This window comes from Callorhinchus milii, unplaced genomic scaffold (assembly GCF_018977255.1).
Source record: "Callorhinchus milii isolate IMCB2004 unplaced genomic scaffold, IMCB_Cmil_1.0 Scaffold3, whole genome shotgun sequence".
NCBI lineage: Eukaryota > Metazoa > Chordata > Chondrichthyes > Chimaeriformes > Callorhinchidae > Callorhinchus > Callorhinchus milii.
Genome location: NW_024704744.1, coordinates 88,518,469 through 88,537,203, shown reverse-complemented (window position 1 = coordinate 88,537,203; position 18,735 = coordinate 88,518,469). Strand labels below are relative to the sequence as shown.

Sequence of the window (18,735 nt, the reverse complement as noted above, 5' to 3'; positions counted from 1 at the left end):
GTTTTGTGTATATATTCTTGAAGATAACAAATTGCTCTTGCTAGGAGATGAGATGCGCAAACAGATTTGGGAACTCAATTTTTTTTCACAGCTCCACTCCCTTAAGGTTGAACCTCAAATGAAGAATATGTCTCAAAAATATCCTTATTGGTTATCACCAAAATTGCACTGGATATTGTTGACTTAACATGTTGTAAAAGAAAACACAATTTGCAAAATTAAAAAAAAGGATTGGGACGATTTATATTTCTAGATTCTTTTGTGAATCTTCACTCAGTACAGTATTGCTGATGTATTATATTTTTCAGGAACTATCCAATACTCAGCGATGTGTACAGGATACTTACTGTCCTCTGCAGTAACCATTCGTGCCCACTCACTGATGATACTACCATATCTGTTGGAAGCAATCAGTCTGAACTCATAGGCTGTATATGGACGGAGACCTGTTGCTGCATAACTCAAGGCAGCCGTTGGGTTGGGTAATAAGCTGTAATCAACAAACATGTTAAAAAAGATTTTTAAAAAATGCATCTGTACTGTGCACTTGAGAAATGTACATATTACTGCAATAAGTGGAATTAAAATATAATAATAATCCTCATAATAATCCTTGCATTTGATATAGCGCTTTTCACGTCTTCTAGACGTCTGAAAGCGCTTCACAGAATATGCTGTAAAGTGAATTGACCATATATTTGTGGGTCAAATGCGACAGCCAATTGCACACAGCAGTGTCCGCACAAACAGTCATGGATTGAAAATGACCAGTTTATTATTATTTTGTTTTGGAGGGATTATTGTTAGACGTGTGGAGTAAGGAAACCTACCCATTAAAATGAAGGTTATATTGCCAGAAATATTTGCAAAAAGAGATTTTTTGGGTGCAGAACCTGAAGCAGACACTGAGCAATTCACTGTAAAATCTTTGTTGAAAATTAGTATCTGTTTTCTTAGGAAAAACTAGCTCCAATTGAAGCAATTGAGGATTGTAAGGATTCAAAACTGTTGGATCAAAGATGCACTCAGGTTAGTCGGTCCTCGGTGCAATTTTTGTTTCCATCAGACTGAGATGGACATGAGTCCACTCACTGGGATGCCCTTACCCACAGTGACAGTAGCATGATGTGCAAAGAATTAATATGGTATATTAGTTGCTGCCCATTTCGATGATGATTTTCTGGCTACCTATGTGAGAGGCTGGTGCACATATTTTGATCTGGTAACTGAGGTCCTAAGCTGTCCAATGGAGCTATTCTTTCGGTGGTGGTCTGTTGGGTTTTCTTCCTAAAATGTAATTTACTGTGGCAGTTGACTGGGTCATTGAGTCAAAGGCATCTGTTTTTGCGGTGGCCTAAGGGATATTTGTCGCTGAGGCTAGTTTTCTTAGTAGTCCTGAGTGTTTTTTTTTACAGTAACCTAACCTTCCATACATAACCTAGATATAACTTAAAATCATCCCAAAATATTGAGTATTGTCATTCAAATTAGGATCAGAATTCATGATCAAAATCACTCCAAATGTTCTCCCCCCAACCCCACCACCAAAATATGTGTTTTTGTTAACTGACTGAAGTAGAGATTCAAAACTCAGGGTCATCGTTCTCAAGTGTCACAGCTGTTGCTGGACGGCAACTCAGACTTATGTAAATATTTTTTTCTGCATGTCATGCCAACCTGCCGTGCCATGGGCTCGAAGGGTGTTTACCAGTGGAAAAACACAGAATATGGTGTGTGGAGTCCTGTAGCTCAGTGGTTAGAGAACTCGCTTTGCAAGCAAGAGACCTGAGTTCAATTCCAGGCAGGGCGAAATCTTGGGCAAGTTTCCTTACCCCACACAGAGCCTAATAATAATCCCTCCAAAACAAAAAATCAATAATAAATTGGTCATTTTCAATCTACGACTGTTTGTGGGACATTGCTGTGCGCAATTGGCTGCCGCGCTCGCCCACAAATATACAGTCAATTCACTTTACAGTGTGTTCTGTGAAGCGCTTTGGGACGTCCTCCCGACGTGAAAAGCGCTATATCAAATGCAAGGATTATTATTATATAATGCAATGGTGTAGTGAGGCACCAGTTACAATGCTACTTACCTAAAGCAGCACTTTCTCAACTTGATTGGGATTTAAAAGGAGCACTGCAGCTGTGGAGGACTCGATGCCCACTTAAAGAGACAGTGAGCCAAGCCTACATGTAAGGCAGCTGAGCTGCTTGTGGCAGTGTATAAATGCTTTGCCAGATTCAGGGCACAGTTCTACATCACTGACCACTGGAGGACCAAGCTCTCAGCCTCTCAGCCAATAGGAAGATCCCTTGCCGGGAAGCAACCGTTCATGGCGTCCAAACAACTACGCACAGGTGACCATGTACTCAGTTTACTTCACTGTTATCATCACAGATGGGGAACATTGGGGAATGGAGAAAACTGTACAGCACTGGAGGCTCCAGCTTCTCATAGAGCCACTTCTTGTTGAAACTGCTCTACGGTTCACAGCAGGCACGAGAACGACCTGAGACAAAGTTCACATCCCTGTTTACAATGTATTCGGAAGAAAGAAAACAAAATATTGCCAATGTTTGGTGAAAACACAGCTATACATCAGAACACTGAAATAATAACTCTGTGAGTAAAAATTGTAATTGATCCCTTTTTTAAACAGCATTAAATCCTATCCCTTTTTATATTTTTTTGTTACATCAGCACGCAATGGATAAAAACGTACAAGAACAATGGTTACGCCACCAGAAAACAAAAAAAAATGATATTTAAGAGAGCACAAAATAAAAACAATTAGTAAATAATAATAATAATGCTTGTATTTGATATAGCGCCTTATCACATCTTCGAGATGTCTCAAAGCGTTTCACAGAATATACTGTAGTGAAATGACTATATATTTTGGGGGTGAAACACAGCAGTTCAATAAGGTAAAGAAAAGCAGTTAAGGAGTGTATCCTCCACTGTGAGTACTACATACTCTGAAATATCACCAGTGGAATGTGCAAGCCGTGTCTGAAGCTGGTATCTGGGCAAGCCTGGAGCGTTGTTGTGAGCTGGTGCAGACCAGGCAACCTGAAGACTGGTCGGAGTGGCAGATGAGAGCCTCGGAGGCAGCACACCATCTGGAGCTGTCGGAAAACATGGAAGAATTAGAGCAGAGAAAACTGCAGTGAACATATGCTGAATAGATTCAAAATGCGCTCCTTAAACTTAACACACATACGCGCACACTATTCCAGGAGATCACCGGCTATGGTGCACTGTCAGAATTGTCCTAATAATAATAATAATAATAATCCTTGCATTTGATATAGCGCTTTTCATGTCAGGAGGACATCCCAAAGCGCTTCACAGAACACACTGTAAAGTGAATTGACTGTATATTTGTGGGCGAACGCGGCAGCCAATTGCGCACAGCAATGTCCCACAAACAGTCGTAGATTGAAAATGTCCAATTTATTATTATTTTTGGTTTTGGAGGGATTATTATTAGGCGTGTGGAGTAAGGAAACTTGCCCAAGATTTCGCCCTCTGCCTGGAATTGAACTCAGGTCTCTCACTTGCAAAGTGAGTGCTCTAACCACTGAGCTACAGGACTCCTAAGGTTTTCCCTGCCAAATAACATTGCATTGCAAATGTTTTACTTGTACTGGTAAAAACAAGGAATATCACATTAAAAAGACTGGGGTGCATGTTCAGCAAGACTTTTTGGATCATAACAAACCTACATTCATTTGTTGAAAACATCCCTTGTTTTAATTCTGTTTTACAATGTAGGTTTTATTTATTCCAACAAGTCAGAATGTCCCTGGTTCAAACTCCATTTTGGGAATTTGAATGCACAGCCGAGGCTGACCCTCCAGATCAGTACTGTGGGAATGCTGCATTATTGGAGGTACCATGCATCAAATGAGACATTAAACCGAGATCACTTCTGTCTGTTCAGTTGGTGTTTTAGGTGCCATGGTAATATTCAAGAATAGTTTCTCCCCACTATGCTAGCAAACAAATCCTCCAGATAAAATAATCACTCATCTGGCTGTTTGTGGGATATTGATATGCGCAAATTGGTTACCACATTCCCTATAAATTCGCAGTGAATACACTTGAATTATTTCAGGTCTTTTGATTCCTAAGGATCATTTATAGCAGTGCTTACTGCTTTGCTGCTCTTACGGTTGAGTTTTTCCCTGTGTTCTGGCCAACAATCCCCCAGATAAAACCAGTCTTTCACTTCATTACTGTTTGTGGGACATTGCTGCATACACCTACAAATACAGTCATTGCACTTTAAAGTAAAAATCCTGTGAAGTGCTTTCACGTGTCTCGACTACTTGATAAGGTGCAATATGAAATGCAAGGATTGTTATTATTCATTGTTTTACCAATGACCGTGGATCACTTACAAACCTAGACAGGAAGGAGGTAGTTGAGGATCTTTAAGGTTTGATGAAATGCACTGAAGTTCTAGAATCATTTCTTTTTAGCTTCATTTTATGATTTCTTGGGCTTGTTTAGTTACATGATACAACATTACATTCTTGACACTGGCAAATATTAAGGATCAAATATGGCAGTTTATTTAATTCCGATTGTATTTGCATTAAAATTGTTTTTGCAGTGCCTTGCATTGACACAACAGAAATATATGATATGCATGAAACAATATTTCTATCAAATAGCACTCTCTTCAATTATATAATCTGAAAGGCCAAATGATGCTCAACATCAAAAGAAGCAGACTTCTCTTTTACAATATAGTGGCCAGTTTTCCTTGTTTAAATACTGTCAGGTGCTCATTTTAAGGTAACTTTTAGATATTGAAATTTACCAGTTGAACTAATAATAATGTAAACCTACATAAACACAGAAGTCGCTGTGAACACGCAGCAGGTCAGGCAGCAACAATGGAGAGAGGAAAATTAGTTAACGTTTCAAGTCTATGACCTTTTGTCCAAAGTTAACTAATTTTCCTCTCTCCATGGATGCTGCCTGAACTGTCACATGTTCCCAGCGACTTCTGTATTGATACCAGATTTCCAGCATCTGCCGTACTTTGCCTTTTATTATTATCTACATTCCACTTGTGGGGCTTCATAAGTCTGTTATTGCAGTACTTGTTTAACATTTGCATGAAGTAAGTCCAGTACTGTACTACCAGGAGTGCAATATTGTCTGTTCACAGACTTAGAGAGATAAAAATATTGCGACTGAAGAGCCCTAAAGTGGCAAATGATTAGTCATAATGGAGGACTTTATAGCAGTGTCCAAGAATGTGTAAATAGCCCAGGGGCTAAGGATATGTATATTGCTAGACTTTCTAAGTTGATACAATTAGAAAATTGATTAATTGCAATTTATAAACATCTCTATTTTTGCAGATGTTTATATGCTAAAACTCTAACTTATTGTAGACTTTTTAATGTACTTTATTAAGAAGGTTAACAAAGAAATCGTAAGAATAAAGTGGTGCATATGCTGAAGCAACATAGCCTACCTATGTTGGCAGTCTAATGCATGCTGGGGTGCCCTGCATTGTCGAAGGTGTCATCCTTCGGATGAGATATTAAACCGAGGTTACATCTGTCTGTTTATGTAAATGTTAAAGAATCCATGAAGCTAAATTAAAAAGTGAAGGGAGTTTCTCCCAGAGTCCTGGCCAATAAATCCTGCAGTGAAGTGTCGTTCACCTGGCTGTTTGTGGAGCATTGCTGTGCACAACTTGGCCACCATATTTGCCTACGAATTCACAGTGACTATATTTATAATAATTTTTAAAAAATTGGAGAAAATAAACGTCCTTATTTCTGATCTCAAGTTACCCTCTTTATACCCAGGCTATCCTTAGTCGGAGGGTGTGTTACTCAATCAAATGCACATGTCTATAATCACAGCAAAACCAGACCTTGGCTAAATCCTCCCCTTCTCCAACTCCCCCCCCACCCCAAAAGTGTACACAAGATAGCTTTCTATTCCTCCTCAAATAAACTGGTTCCAACTGATAAACTCACCCCTTGGGGAAGTCAAAGAATGATCAGCGATTCATGTTCAAATATTGGACTCCCAAATGAGTCTCCAATAGTTTACCATTGTTGCTCGGAGCTCACTATCTCTGTGTTTCATTTTATGCTCCATTAACACCCTCCTGCCCCCCCAACCCCCAAACAAGTTTCATAAATTTGTGAAGCAAGATGATTACAGTCCAAAGCAGCTTTACATTTTTCTGACGAAATCAACATCAGTAAAACAGGAAAGACTGCGAGCAAACGTTACCTCAAGAGCTCTGTGCTAATGCTTGAGTGCTATCTCAGATTACCAAGCCTATCTCTATGGTAGAGGCATTTGTCAATGTTTTTGCCGAGGCTCACAATCCCAAGTAGTGTCTTGCATGAGTGATAGTTTTAGGAATGCTTCACGTCCCCTATCCCATATCGGGGGATGAGCTTTCAGCTATTCTGACGCTGATCTATGGAACCCCCTCTCTCCCTTGCCTTTAAAGCCTATATTAAGACTTTTCCTTTTGATCACACTTGTGGTTGCCTCTTACCCCCTAGCACAGGCTCCCAGCCTATTCTGTGAAGAGACTTGAGAAGTCCTCCCGATGTGAAAGGCTCTATAAAAATGCTACATTGTTCTCGCTTCTTCACCGGATGGGACTACCCAAATCAGGCGCTACGCAAATCTAAATTGCTATTAGCCGATATTCTGTACCAGCCAACATATCATCCTTCTTGGTGTGCAGCTATAACTTCCAGGTGATTTCTGAACGGATTCTCTAAAGAAAACCAGTGATTTAGATCTGTCACATCAGCAGAACTGGTATTAAAGCATTGACAGCCCATCCCCTGGAGCAAATCTGAAGGTTGCAGCTTGACATTTCCAGCTCTGTTTGGTACGTTAGTGGGAGGTAATGCCAGAGATATGTGGCTGACCTGCAACTCACCATTGAAAAACCCACCCAGGATTTCCCCAAAGTTGACAGCTGGAGCTACAGGCAAGATCGGTTAAATGTAATTCTCTTCTCTGGGTTCAAAGGACCATTCTGTATTTGTGTTCTTGCAACATTCCTCACACTCGTGTTCAAATCCATTCACTCCCTGGCACCTCCCTACCTCTCTGACCTCCTCACTCCTCAATCCACCACCTGGCGCCTCCCCTCGACTGGCACAGGCCTCCTGCTCATCGCTCATACCTTTCACTCCACCATCGGAGGTCGTGCTTTCAGCCTCTGGGCCCCAAAACTCTGAAACATTCTCCCTTAATCACTCCGCCTTGCCATCTCTCTCCCTTTTTCAAGATCCATCTGAAAACCTTCCTCTTTGACCGTGCCGAAAGGCCACCGCCGCCCCACCCACCACTGTTAAGTGCTCTGAGACGTGACCCTGCGTGGGTGGTGCTATGTAAGTACAAGTTGTTGTTGTTGTATTCCTGCTACTCCTCGGGTATCAACTGAATCTGGCACAAGATGGCGTTTTAATTCTCTACCTTTGTGTATTTTCCCAGCTTGATTTTTGAGCCAGTTCATGCCTAGCCAGTCCTTCTCATGAAGAAGTGGCACTCAGCAGGCGGTCACTTCTTATATTCTGTTACTAATGGCTCACCTGCACTGCTCCACCGTGTAGTCCGTTTTAAAACTAAAATCTCTCTGACAGAGGCTTTGGCAAAAAGATTCTTTCTCTCGCTCTCTCTCTTACACACACACACAGGAAGAAATTCCATCTGGGTCTAAATTGACTATTTGTTTAGAACTTTAAAACATTCAGAATTTGCCAAATTCTTAAATACAGTCTTGGTTTTGAAGCTTATTTTCTGTATCTGTACCTTTTCAAGTTATCTTTTCCCCCCCCAAAGTTACGACTGAGTTCAACTATTTTGCCAAATTCTGCGCAACTTGTTTAAAATGCTAAGGAAATAGAGTAAATCTAGACCTGGGTAGAATGTCTCCCACATGGTGCTTGAGGCCAAGGCACAGAGAGTAAAGGTCCTCTCCTTTCATTGAACCACAGCAAATGAAGTTCAATTCGGAAAATGCAGAATAAAGTTGTAGAATGATGTACGTTTATAGAATTATCTATTACCCCGATGAATACTACTGAAAGAAGCTTCTCTTTAGGTGTTGACCTTCCTAAGCCTTGGGGCTTCCTGGCTTTGCATTTCCTGGTGGCCTTAATAAAGATGAAGATTTCTACACATTTTCTGTTATCTTATTAGCTGCTGTACTATGGTATAATCATGTCTCAGGTATACCTTCAATACAGTGCCTGCAATAGTCTGACTTGAGGAGGAACCACAGAGTTAACCTGCCAGCTTCATATCAGACTGTCACTGAGATGAGTGCAACTAGTGGAGCCTTGTGCATATGTACTCAGTGTGGTACTTACATCACTGAAATTGATGCAACTTAGTGATGAGGAGCAGGGGGCTGGATTTCTAGACTGTTACACATCACTTTTGATTAGACAGTAAAAACAATCAGTACACATTTTTCCTGTTCTATGTATAAATCTCTTAAAATAATAAAATTGGATATTTGTTTTTTTAATGCGATTAAAGAGCTGATTTTGCAACCATCAGCATAGAGTTTTGAATAATAATAAATGACAATCTTTGCTTTTGTTGTAGTGCTTTTCACATCAGGATAAAGTCCCAAAGTGCTTCACAGGATTTTACTATGAGGTGCTGTGACAGTATTTTCATAGGCAAATAGCAATATCCTACAAAAAGCCATGAAGTGAGTGACCAATTTTATTTGGAGATTGTTGGCCAAGACACCAGGGCAAACTCCCTTTTCAAGTAATGCCATGAGACATCCATTTCAACAGGCAGACGGGATTTTGGTTCAACAACTCAACAGAAGTTTGGCACCACACGCAATGCTCTCCCAGCACTGGACTGGGGTATCAACGTAGCCTATGAGCTCACATATTGGATTTGAAGGAGAAACAGTGGAGCAAGCCCAGTGTGATTTGCACCCACTGTATTTGTTCTTATGCAGGTAGTTTTAGGAACACATGTCCAGTTCAAATCCCACTCTCTGCATCTCACCTAATAATAATAATCCTTGTATTTGGTATAGCACCGTATCACACTAAACCACCATGACTGTGCAGTGTAACTGGCCTATTAAATACGTCCATTGGAGTAACAAATTCTTACTCTGTCATCAAGTATTACAAATCAAGCAAGAGTTTCCATAGCTTTGGCTACTTTCACGAGTGACTCCTAGCAGCCTTCAGTGGTACACTGTGTTAATTTGTCAGCGATTTACTGACTGAGATTTTATTTTTCATGTCAAAGGTAAAAGGTTTGATGTGCACCAGTGCAACATTGATCTGACATCCACAAGATGTCAAATACCGAGAGGCAGTTACTGCTGACACCCAGTTCTGAATGGCACTAACTTGCTGTAAATGGCAGTGCCAACCATTCAGTCTTACGTTAACCTGTTATCACCTCAGACAAAAATGGTCTTGCATAGTTATGGTGCATTATATTGTCAACATTTAGCCTATTTGTTAAAACATTGGCTTCAGACATAAGCCAAAGTATATAATTAAACAATAAGAAAGTTCACGTATTCCTGTTTGGGATTTTTCCGTTTTATAATACATGCAACTCCTATGGTCACCTCTCCTTTGATCAACATCTTATCCCACCACTGTGAAGTGCTCTGAGTATTATCCTATGTGAAAAGCGCTATATAAATGCAAGCTGTTGTTGTAAAAAAACAGTTCTCTATATAAAAACTCCTAATCTTCAAGCTTGGTGTTTCATTCACACATAATATAAAAGCAATCACTTTGCCACCTGCAGCATGAAGACAATTGTACAACATTTATACAATATACAATAAAGACAACAGAATAGGAAGGAAAGCACGTAATTTCAGGGATAAACAAGATTTGTACAATGAAAATGGGCTATTAATATTTGAGCAATTATAAGATAAGTTTAACTTTGATTGAAACTGTGTTCTTTCAGAACTACAATTAACAATGTCAAGACTCTGTTGCCAATCTGTGTTTCACACTGGGCAATGCTTGAACAAATTAATGCCAATTTAAAATGCAGTGACCACATAGCGTCCGAGGAAAATGAGTTTTTCCCCCCTGAAGTGTGACAATTTTCTGTTCACGTGTATCACTAATTGGGTAACACAGTAATTTAGTTGCAGTTTCAAAAAGTAAAATTCATCAACCCTTTTGAAAATGGTTTCTAAATTAAGCATTAATGAAACTTGGAAATAAAAATCACCCACTATATATCCTCTCCCATAGGCTAAAGGGATAAGTTACTGAAATGTTGATTGGCCCAAAAGACATTATTTATGAAGAAATGTAAGGCAAGCTAATTTGGATTGCTCAGTTTTCTGCAATTTTTGGATCTCAACCCCACAAGATACAATCCTTGAAAGCACTGGATGGCAAACTGGTCAAAAATATACATTGTAGAAATCCTAAATGTACTGCAACACTGGATTATTGATGACAATCAAGTACATATTTAGTGATAAAAAAAAGGCTAAAGCAATTTTTTGCTCATGGAGAATGTATACAGTATGTAGATATAAGGATATTCATCGATGGTGCAACAATATAAATGCGTACATGATGAATGGATGTCCATTAGCAAAAATAGCAAAGGAAAAAGATTTTGGTGATCATAGACCATTAACTGAATGTTTCCAGTCAATGTGAGGCTATTATAAACAAGACAGATCATGTATGAGAATGAATCCAAAGGACATTTACACTATAAGTCAACATAAGTTATTCCCACCTTACATAAAGCCAGTTTTGGAATACAGTGTTGTTTGCAGTTTTTAGCACCCTGCCTCTCACTGGATAATGATGCATTTGAGAAGATTTCAATGAAGAGTAACAAAGACGACTCTAAGATTTGGAGGAGAAGGGGGTCTAAGTTATAAGGCAAATACACAGAACTGAACCCTCTCTTCTCCACTCCTCCTTCGGAGTCAGTAAGAAAATAACATTTTAATAAAATTTGCTCCCATCTTCCAAACTATGTGATTCACCCATAGAATACACATGGTCACAACTCTTTACAGTGTAACCTGTGAATCCCTCTGAGACGTTTTGACGTTGTGATAAGGAATGTGCTATATCAAATGCAAGGATTATTGTTTAAACATTCACAGTTAATGCACGAAAATGCCTGTTAGCATTGTACAAACGGCAGGAGGGGAAAAAAAAGGAATAATTTCCCTGAGGTGTGAAGAAAGATTTACTCAATAAGCATCTTTGATCAGTGAATTAGGAGATCAGCTCAGCCATCAATCACTATCAGCTGTATCTGAGGCATATTTTTGATGGTGATTAGTCCCAACTATAAACAAACCAAATTGACCTCTGAAATATAAACTAAATATGAAAGTCGTGGCTGCATTTGATGCAGCAGTGTATCACAAATAGTTTTTTTTCAAAATCTATTGTGGAAAGTAAATCTTCTCAGGCTAAAGAGCAATAATTATAAATCTTGGCTATGTCTTTTTTCCTTTATTCGCACAACAAATAACAAATTCGCACAACAAATTTGTACGCCAGAGGAAACTGATGCATTCTGCTGCAGGCTAAAGCTATGTTAACTACACTGCTACGACAGAGCCGATTGCCTATTGTCGTTTGCACTGATTCTGCAGTGACCAGTAATGCAATGAATCACTGAGACAACACAACCATTTATAATCTGGCAAATCTGAGTTATGTTGGAGACTCCAAGCTCTTCCCATTTAGATAGTGATGCAAAGAGGAATTTAATTCAACTTAAATACTGAGCGTGTGACAGTGACGGGAGAATGGTGCAGTTATTTGTAAAATAATCTATTCAGTTTGAATCACTCTGTATTTATACCAGGTTCACTATGTCAGTGGAGAGCAGATATAGATTAAATACTTGAAGGAATAAATGATGAGGAGCCCTTGCTCTCGTTTGTAAGATAGCAAAATAGTTCAAATTTGAGCAACAGCTATTTTTCGTTTCCAACAAGAAAGATCTTACTTTCAATATTCAAACTTTTCGTCAGTGGCTTTCACTGGTGTATCGACTGAAATAATGAATAGTTCTGATTTAAGCAGTGGGAAGAAGGAATATATCAGTTGGAGATGATGGGCTAGGTGAAGAAAAAACAACTACAACACGTTTTAACTCTTGAAGCTCAAAAAGGGATGAGTCACACTATCCCTCACTGTCACACTGTCCTTTACTGTCACACTTTCCTTTCCCTCTCACACTTTCTGGTCTCTGCCACAACGCCCCACACTATTGCCCACTCAGTATTTAAGTAGAATTAAATTCCTCTTTGCATCACTATCTAAATTCGAAGAGCTTTCAGAAAGGTCAATTTGCAACTGAACTATTCATTGGTGCATCCAGGTCTTAAAGATGGATCTGTATCAACTGGCATCAGTTTTAATCTCCTTATAAAGTATATAAAAAAGCTTGATACTGTGATGGGAAGACTATTGTGAGGTACTCTGGAAGAATGAGATTGAATAGGCTGAAGAGCCTTCTGTATCCGAACCCACCTTGCGATCTTATTGTTATCTTATGCCTAGTTTATACACACTTTTCACGTAGATCTATAACAAGCAAAGGATAAAAGAAAGATTCAGCAGAGCGATCTGAAGGTAAATTGCACTGGAAGTCGGTTGCTGAGACTACCTTGAGGAGGTGCTTTACTTGTACAATGCAACAATTTGCACAGCTACAGTATAAATACAGATGGTGTGAATCGATTCAGCTTCCAATCAGAAAAAAGGTCACTTAAAAGTTTGGAATCATTTTGTAACATGAAGAGCTTTAAAAAGTGCCTTCTGTGACTGGCATTTTTTAAAGACTGTAATATTGAAAAGCCTAGCAGCTGTTATGCACAGAGCTCTCCCCTCAGCCCTACAGCCAACACGATAAGGAGTGGCTAGTATAAATCAAGGCTTTCCGCTCCTAATCGCTTTACTGCTGGAAGTGACAGATCGCTGCTGCTCCAGTAAAATAAACTGGATGTTAAATTCTAACTGAATTGAAATCAAAGGAATATGCACATCTCTTTAGTTGTTAATATGGATCTTCTTTGAATATGATTCAGATTGAAGCTTTTATGTAAGGTTGACTATAAACAGTAAAATTGCTCTGTAAAGAACAGGTGCTGCATTCTTAAATAAAATCAAAGCTTTTACTGTGCATTTCCAAAGTTTTGAAAATGTAATGAGACAACCTGCTGCATACATGTTTTTTTTAACGTGTATAGCACCAGGGTGCTGTGTTAATGCTTTATCCAGATTGAAGCAACAAGAGTTCTTTCAAACCTTAAACCCAGGAAAGCTCGACTGGCCAGTGTATAATTAAACCATGGAAAGTCTATGTTGATTAGGTGATCTCAAACAGTAGAGACAATAAACTCAGAACCATTACGAAAATTTATACAGGGTTTTCGGTGTTCAGCTGTGGCCCCTGGTGTAAAGTGTCTGTGTGTAGTGTGGGCTTGGGGTGGAAATCAGGACTTGGGTTCAATGCATCCCCCTCCCCCATCAATACGCCAAATGGACTGATGACCTGCCATATGTGAAGAATAAGCAAGACAACAGAAGGCAATCGGTTTCAGCGAAACATCATCCCAGATTGAGGNAAAAAAGGGATAAAATTGAAAGGGAGTGGGCACAATCAGTTGTCATCTCCATAAAGGATTGACACTTCAATTGATAATTGGTGGGTTACAGAGAGGAAGCCATGTTTACCCGTGTTTCATTTCAGATGATATTATGTTTGATCATTTGGAGTGATCTTTGGTGCTTTACAAGCTCTCTAGTAACGGGACTCAGAAAACTGGAAATATTGAGGGATGAAGATTCTAGTTATAATGTAACATTCATTATAATGAATCCTTATAATAATATATTTGACACAGTGCAATTCATGTGGGGAAGATGGGACTTTTGATTTAATATCTCATCCGAAGGACGGCACCTCCTCCAATGAAGCACACTCCAGCACTGCATTGGACTATACAAGTTCAAAGTCAAGTGGGACTTGAATGCACAATCTTTTGACTCAGAAGCAAGAGCGCTACCAACAGAGCCAGACTGATACACGATCAACTGCAGATATTCACAACATTAGAAATTGAAAAGAAAATACTGGAATGGCATCTTGCGCCAGTAAAAGCACTTCAAGATTATCATATGTGTCTCATGAAGGGAATCCTATCACAAAGACGCTGCTTCAGCCCAAAGTCTTGGAGCAGAGGTATCCTAGGTCAATGTGACGTGCAAGAAGTTCCCTGCAGGAGATGCAAATCATGTCCGGAGGCACTTTGTTTTATTATTGGCACAAGACACAATTTACACTGCAGTTTTCCTGTTCCAGGACTTTTTCAGCCCCAGGGAAACATTTGAAGCACGGTATTCCGTTGTACGTTCTTAAACTGCCACTGTAAGCATACATTTTCTTCACCTAACAGCTGCTAATATTATTCAGTACATTGGCTGCATATGCCACAGGATTTGTGTTCTATATTTTCCACCAGTATTTTTCTTAGCCCAATAACACTCAAAATGTTTTTGTAAAGCCTATATGAACTTCCTTTGGTTTTCTATCTCTGACATTTTGGTGGGAATCATACCAAAGCATCATCTTCCACAGTCTCTACTGTTCATTGTCTGCAGCTGTACAATGTAGAATGGGGTTTATTCCAATATCTAGTGTATCCAATTCATATTTTTAAGGTGCTGAGCACACAAGTTTTATTTAGTGTGGTTTAAGGTATGCGTCATCATCAATTTTGTGCTTTTTCGTGTCAATATTTAACAGTGATGCAAGTGAATGCCGAGAAGTACCTTTGTTTAAAGAATAAAATTGATTCACAGTAAGAGTCTTATTTCTTCGCTCCTAGACTCCTACCTACACCTAAGCAACAACATCATTGATCACAAACAGAAAGGTTGAATACTTCGCACAATGTGAAGTAAATCTTTAAATCTGCCCTGACAGTCCACTTTTTATTAATAACATAAAATGTTAAACATTTTTGCAGCACACATTCCCGTTACCCACCTTCAGAGCTGATGCAAAGGTTTGTTATAGTGTCAATGTGTGTCTTCTGTAAGCTTTGGGACAAAATCAGACGAATTATTTCAATCTCACCATTAGTGGACAGATGTAAAGTTCACCTTTAAATGTTTTAATGACATAATAGATTGTATTATCTTGTGATTCCTCTTTAAATTTTTCAATGACATAATAGATTGTATATCCCAAAGGACATGCGTACTTGTTGCGATTGTATTCTGCACCAGTAGAAACTACCTATGGATTGTACCAAAGCAGATGAATGATTTCAATGATGTCCTACGGACACTAGTAGAAACTATCTATGTCATTGAAAAATGTAAAGATAATCACAACAATACGTATGCCGTTTGGATACCTGGGTAAAATTGAGTATGCACTCCGCAATACTTCAACCAACCGTCGATGGGGGTGAAAAAGTATTATCTTCTGAGCTTGGTTGTAAAAAATAAAAAGTCAAGCAAATCAGTCCATTGCTGAATAACATAGCTTCTGGATAATTTATACCTACATAAGCAATTCTGTAACCATTTTCTGCGGCTCTCTCTCATGTATAAAGAGGGCAATTCTCTCTTCCTTTCCCCCCCCACCACCGCCCCCCCATTCTAAGTCCATAGGGAGAATTCCATTATAATCCTCCACTCTCTTCTCCCATAGCAATAATGAAATTAACTGAGACCAGTGCAATCCATAAGTAGTTTCTAATGGTGTCTTGGCCAATAATCCCCCTGATAAAATTGGGCATTCTTTTCATGGCTCTTTGTGGGACGTTAATGTGTACAAAATAGGCTGCCGCGTTAGCCTACAAATCCACACTCACTGCACTTCCCATTACAATCCTGTGAAGTGTTCAAGAAGTTCCCCTGAAATTAAAGACACTATACCCAATACAAGGATTATTATTATTAAAAAAAGGACTGTGATCTTTGTGAGTTTTTTTGCATTTTTTTCTTGCAAAAAATTATAGTTTCTTTAAGAGATAATTACCTTCAGTGAGGTATTAAAAAGCTGCAGTATTTTTGTTGTCAAATTCCCACAGTTAATGGAAGAACTAGATTTGTTCTGCAGGCATTAGCAATACTGAACTACATTCGTCATTTGTTAATCCCTTTCACCCTGCCAACGCACTGAAAGAATCAATGAGACTTAATTCACACGCACGTATGCTATATTGCAGTCAATTTTAGAAATGGCTAATTGGGAACTTTAATACCGAAAATAACAAGTTTCCAAACTTAATGAAACCGATCCCAATCTCTACAAAAGTCGGAGCTACTGTGATCAGCAATTTTAACACAGTTGTATTAACAACAGCCAGTCTAGTCTATGCAGTCATACCGGTCCATCTTATTAATAAGCCTTGTCCACAGGAAGTTCAATGAACCACCCTCCGAATGAGGTTTCCTGTAACTTTGACCTTGAACACAGAGCTGATTTATTACTGAGGCATGTAACTTTCTCATCCAGTGTACTGATTCATAATCAATCATTTGGAAGGCTACTTTTCATCTGAGCAACTTTAACTCCTATGTCACAAGAGTTTGTGCAGACTGATACTTATTTTCCACTTAGCACAAATCTCTTTCGAGGTGGTGATGGGGGGAGGGGGGAGGGGCAGAGAAAAGAGGGAGGAGGCCTTTGCTTGAATTTTCATGTTTGTTTACATAAAACGTAAGAGATAGAGATTTGCATCTTTTCTTTCTGACAATAAGTCAGAATGTCTGTCAAAGGTTTAGACCAAGGTTTGCTGGCTAGAGATTGTAAACTGTATTGCTCGAAATTAAATTTCACCTCCCATTCAAATTCTTCCATTTGGACCCATGTAAACCAATCATTTAGATAAATAAGTAAATAAGTAAGTGTTAGTAAGTAAACTAAATAACTGAGTAAATAAGCAAAGTAGGTAAACAAGGTAAATTAGTGTAAGAATAGTAAGTAAAGTTAGCAAGCAAGTACATAAGAATAAGTAAAGTATGTAAAGAAAGTAAAGTAAGCAAGTAAGCTACTTGTCTACTCTGAATGATTGAACAGTATTCTGATATTGTATTCTCCTCAGAGCAAACCTCAGAAAGTTCTTGTAGGAGGTGAGTGTGGGAGATACCGAAATAATTACACGTCTGTTACGTTCAATGATAATCCCAGGACATTGCCTTGATTAACATTGGAATATCATCTTCAATGTATCTTTTCAAAAGCAAGCATACTATGCAGTATGATACTTTTTAATGGGCCAAATTAATAGATCTAAATAGCACAAGCCTTTGAAGTCTCAATGGTTTCATTTTGAAATGATTATGGATTGATTTCTGAAGAAGACATAGGAGATTTCCTAGCTTTCCAACATAATCCGAGCAACCATATTGTTCATTAGTGCACCACTGCCTGCCTGAGAATGAGATGGCAAGCAATTAACACCACTAATCTCACGATAGAGTTGCAATATTAATATTTCCACTAAGTGCTTTCATTTACTTTCCCTCTAAAATTCTACATTGATTTTCAGGGTAATTTTAAGCTATGATTTTCATGGAAGTCAAATTTTGTTATATAATGCCTTTCATGTAGGGTAATATCTCGGAAGGCTTAAAAAGACTGGGTCAGACAATGAGCAAGGGAGGAGTAGGAGATGGGAAGTGGTCATAGTTGGGATCAAAGAGATGGTCTTTAGTCAGGAGTTAACAACAGCTTGCACTTACATAGCGCCATCCACGCAGTGTAGCATCTCAGAGCACTTAAAAGACAGATCAAGAGGGGATAAGATAGAGGAGTAGTGGAAGGGAGTTCCAGAGCTTAGGGGTGTGGTTGCGGGAGTCTCAGCCACCGAGCCTTCGAACATAGACTTGATAATAACAAAAATAATAATACTTGCATTTGAAATAGCCCCTTATCATGTTGTAAAGACATCTCAAAGCGCTTCAGAGAATATATTGTAAAGTGTAATGACTTTATTGCATGGGCAAATTGCGGCAGCCAATTGCGCACAGCAGTGTCCCAGCAGCAAATATTTTTGAAGGGATTATTACCCCGGAAAGCAATCCACCAAATGACTAACAACTGGGTTCCTACTTACTGCTAGGTAAGCGAGTGGAGTAAAGAAACTTGCCTAAGGTATCTTCCTGTCCAGGAATTGATAAGCAAACTGCCTTCTTCCAATGCTATAATTTCTATGATTTGATTAGGCCTGCTTGAAAAATTGTAACTGAACTAAAATGCTTCAGAGTTTCTTAAAGAATGTAATCTTACTCTTATACCTCAGGTACAAAGCTTATAGTTGTACAAAGCTTGTATATTCTGTGACAACAAAGCTTCTGCTTTGTTTCACAGTGTAACATTTTGTGAGATACCCTTGAATGATACCCTTGAAAGGCAAAGGCACTGTATTATGAATACCTTTACGATATAGGGTGTTACACCAATGCTCCAGAGTAATTCTGGTTTGTTTTGTATGAATATTGGAGTGAAAATTGTAATGTGTATTGCAATAATTATTGCTGGTGTCACTTCACTGAAAATTGCATTCCAAACCAGCTAGCATTTATTTTGCGGGGTTGGATATGAACACCCCTCCCCTCTCCAACTTTGCCACAATGGTGTGTCGTGAAGCCAGCAAAAGGCGTTGGCAGCCTCTGTTGCTATTGCCACCTGTGGAA

General features: G+C 39.0%; 1 protein-coding gene across 1 annotated transcript in view; it reads right to left on the bottom strand.

Annotated features, from left to right (window-relative positions):
- The window catches only part of ush2a (Usher syndrome 2A (autosomal recessive, mild)), a 370,702-nt gene that overhangs the window by 145,157 nt on the left and 206,810 nt on the right, over positions 1-18,735 (bottom strand). Inside the window, exons 41-42 of the mRNA XM_042333157.1 lie at positions 2,982-3,132; positions 348-490 (exon numbers count right to left, since the gene is read on the bottom strand). Coding sequence (XP_042189091.1) covers positions 348-490; positions 2,982-3,132 — 294 coding nt within the window. The remainder of the gene's footprint in view (positions 1-347; positions 491-2,981; positions 3,133-18,735) is intronic.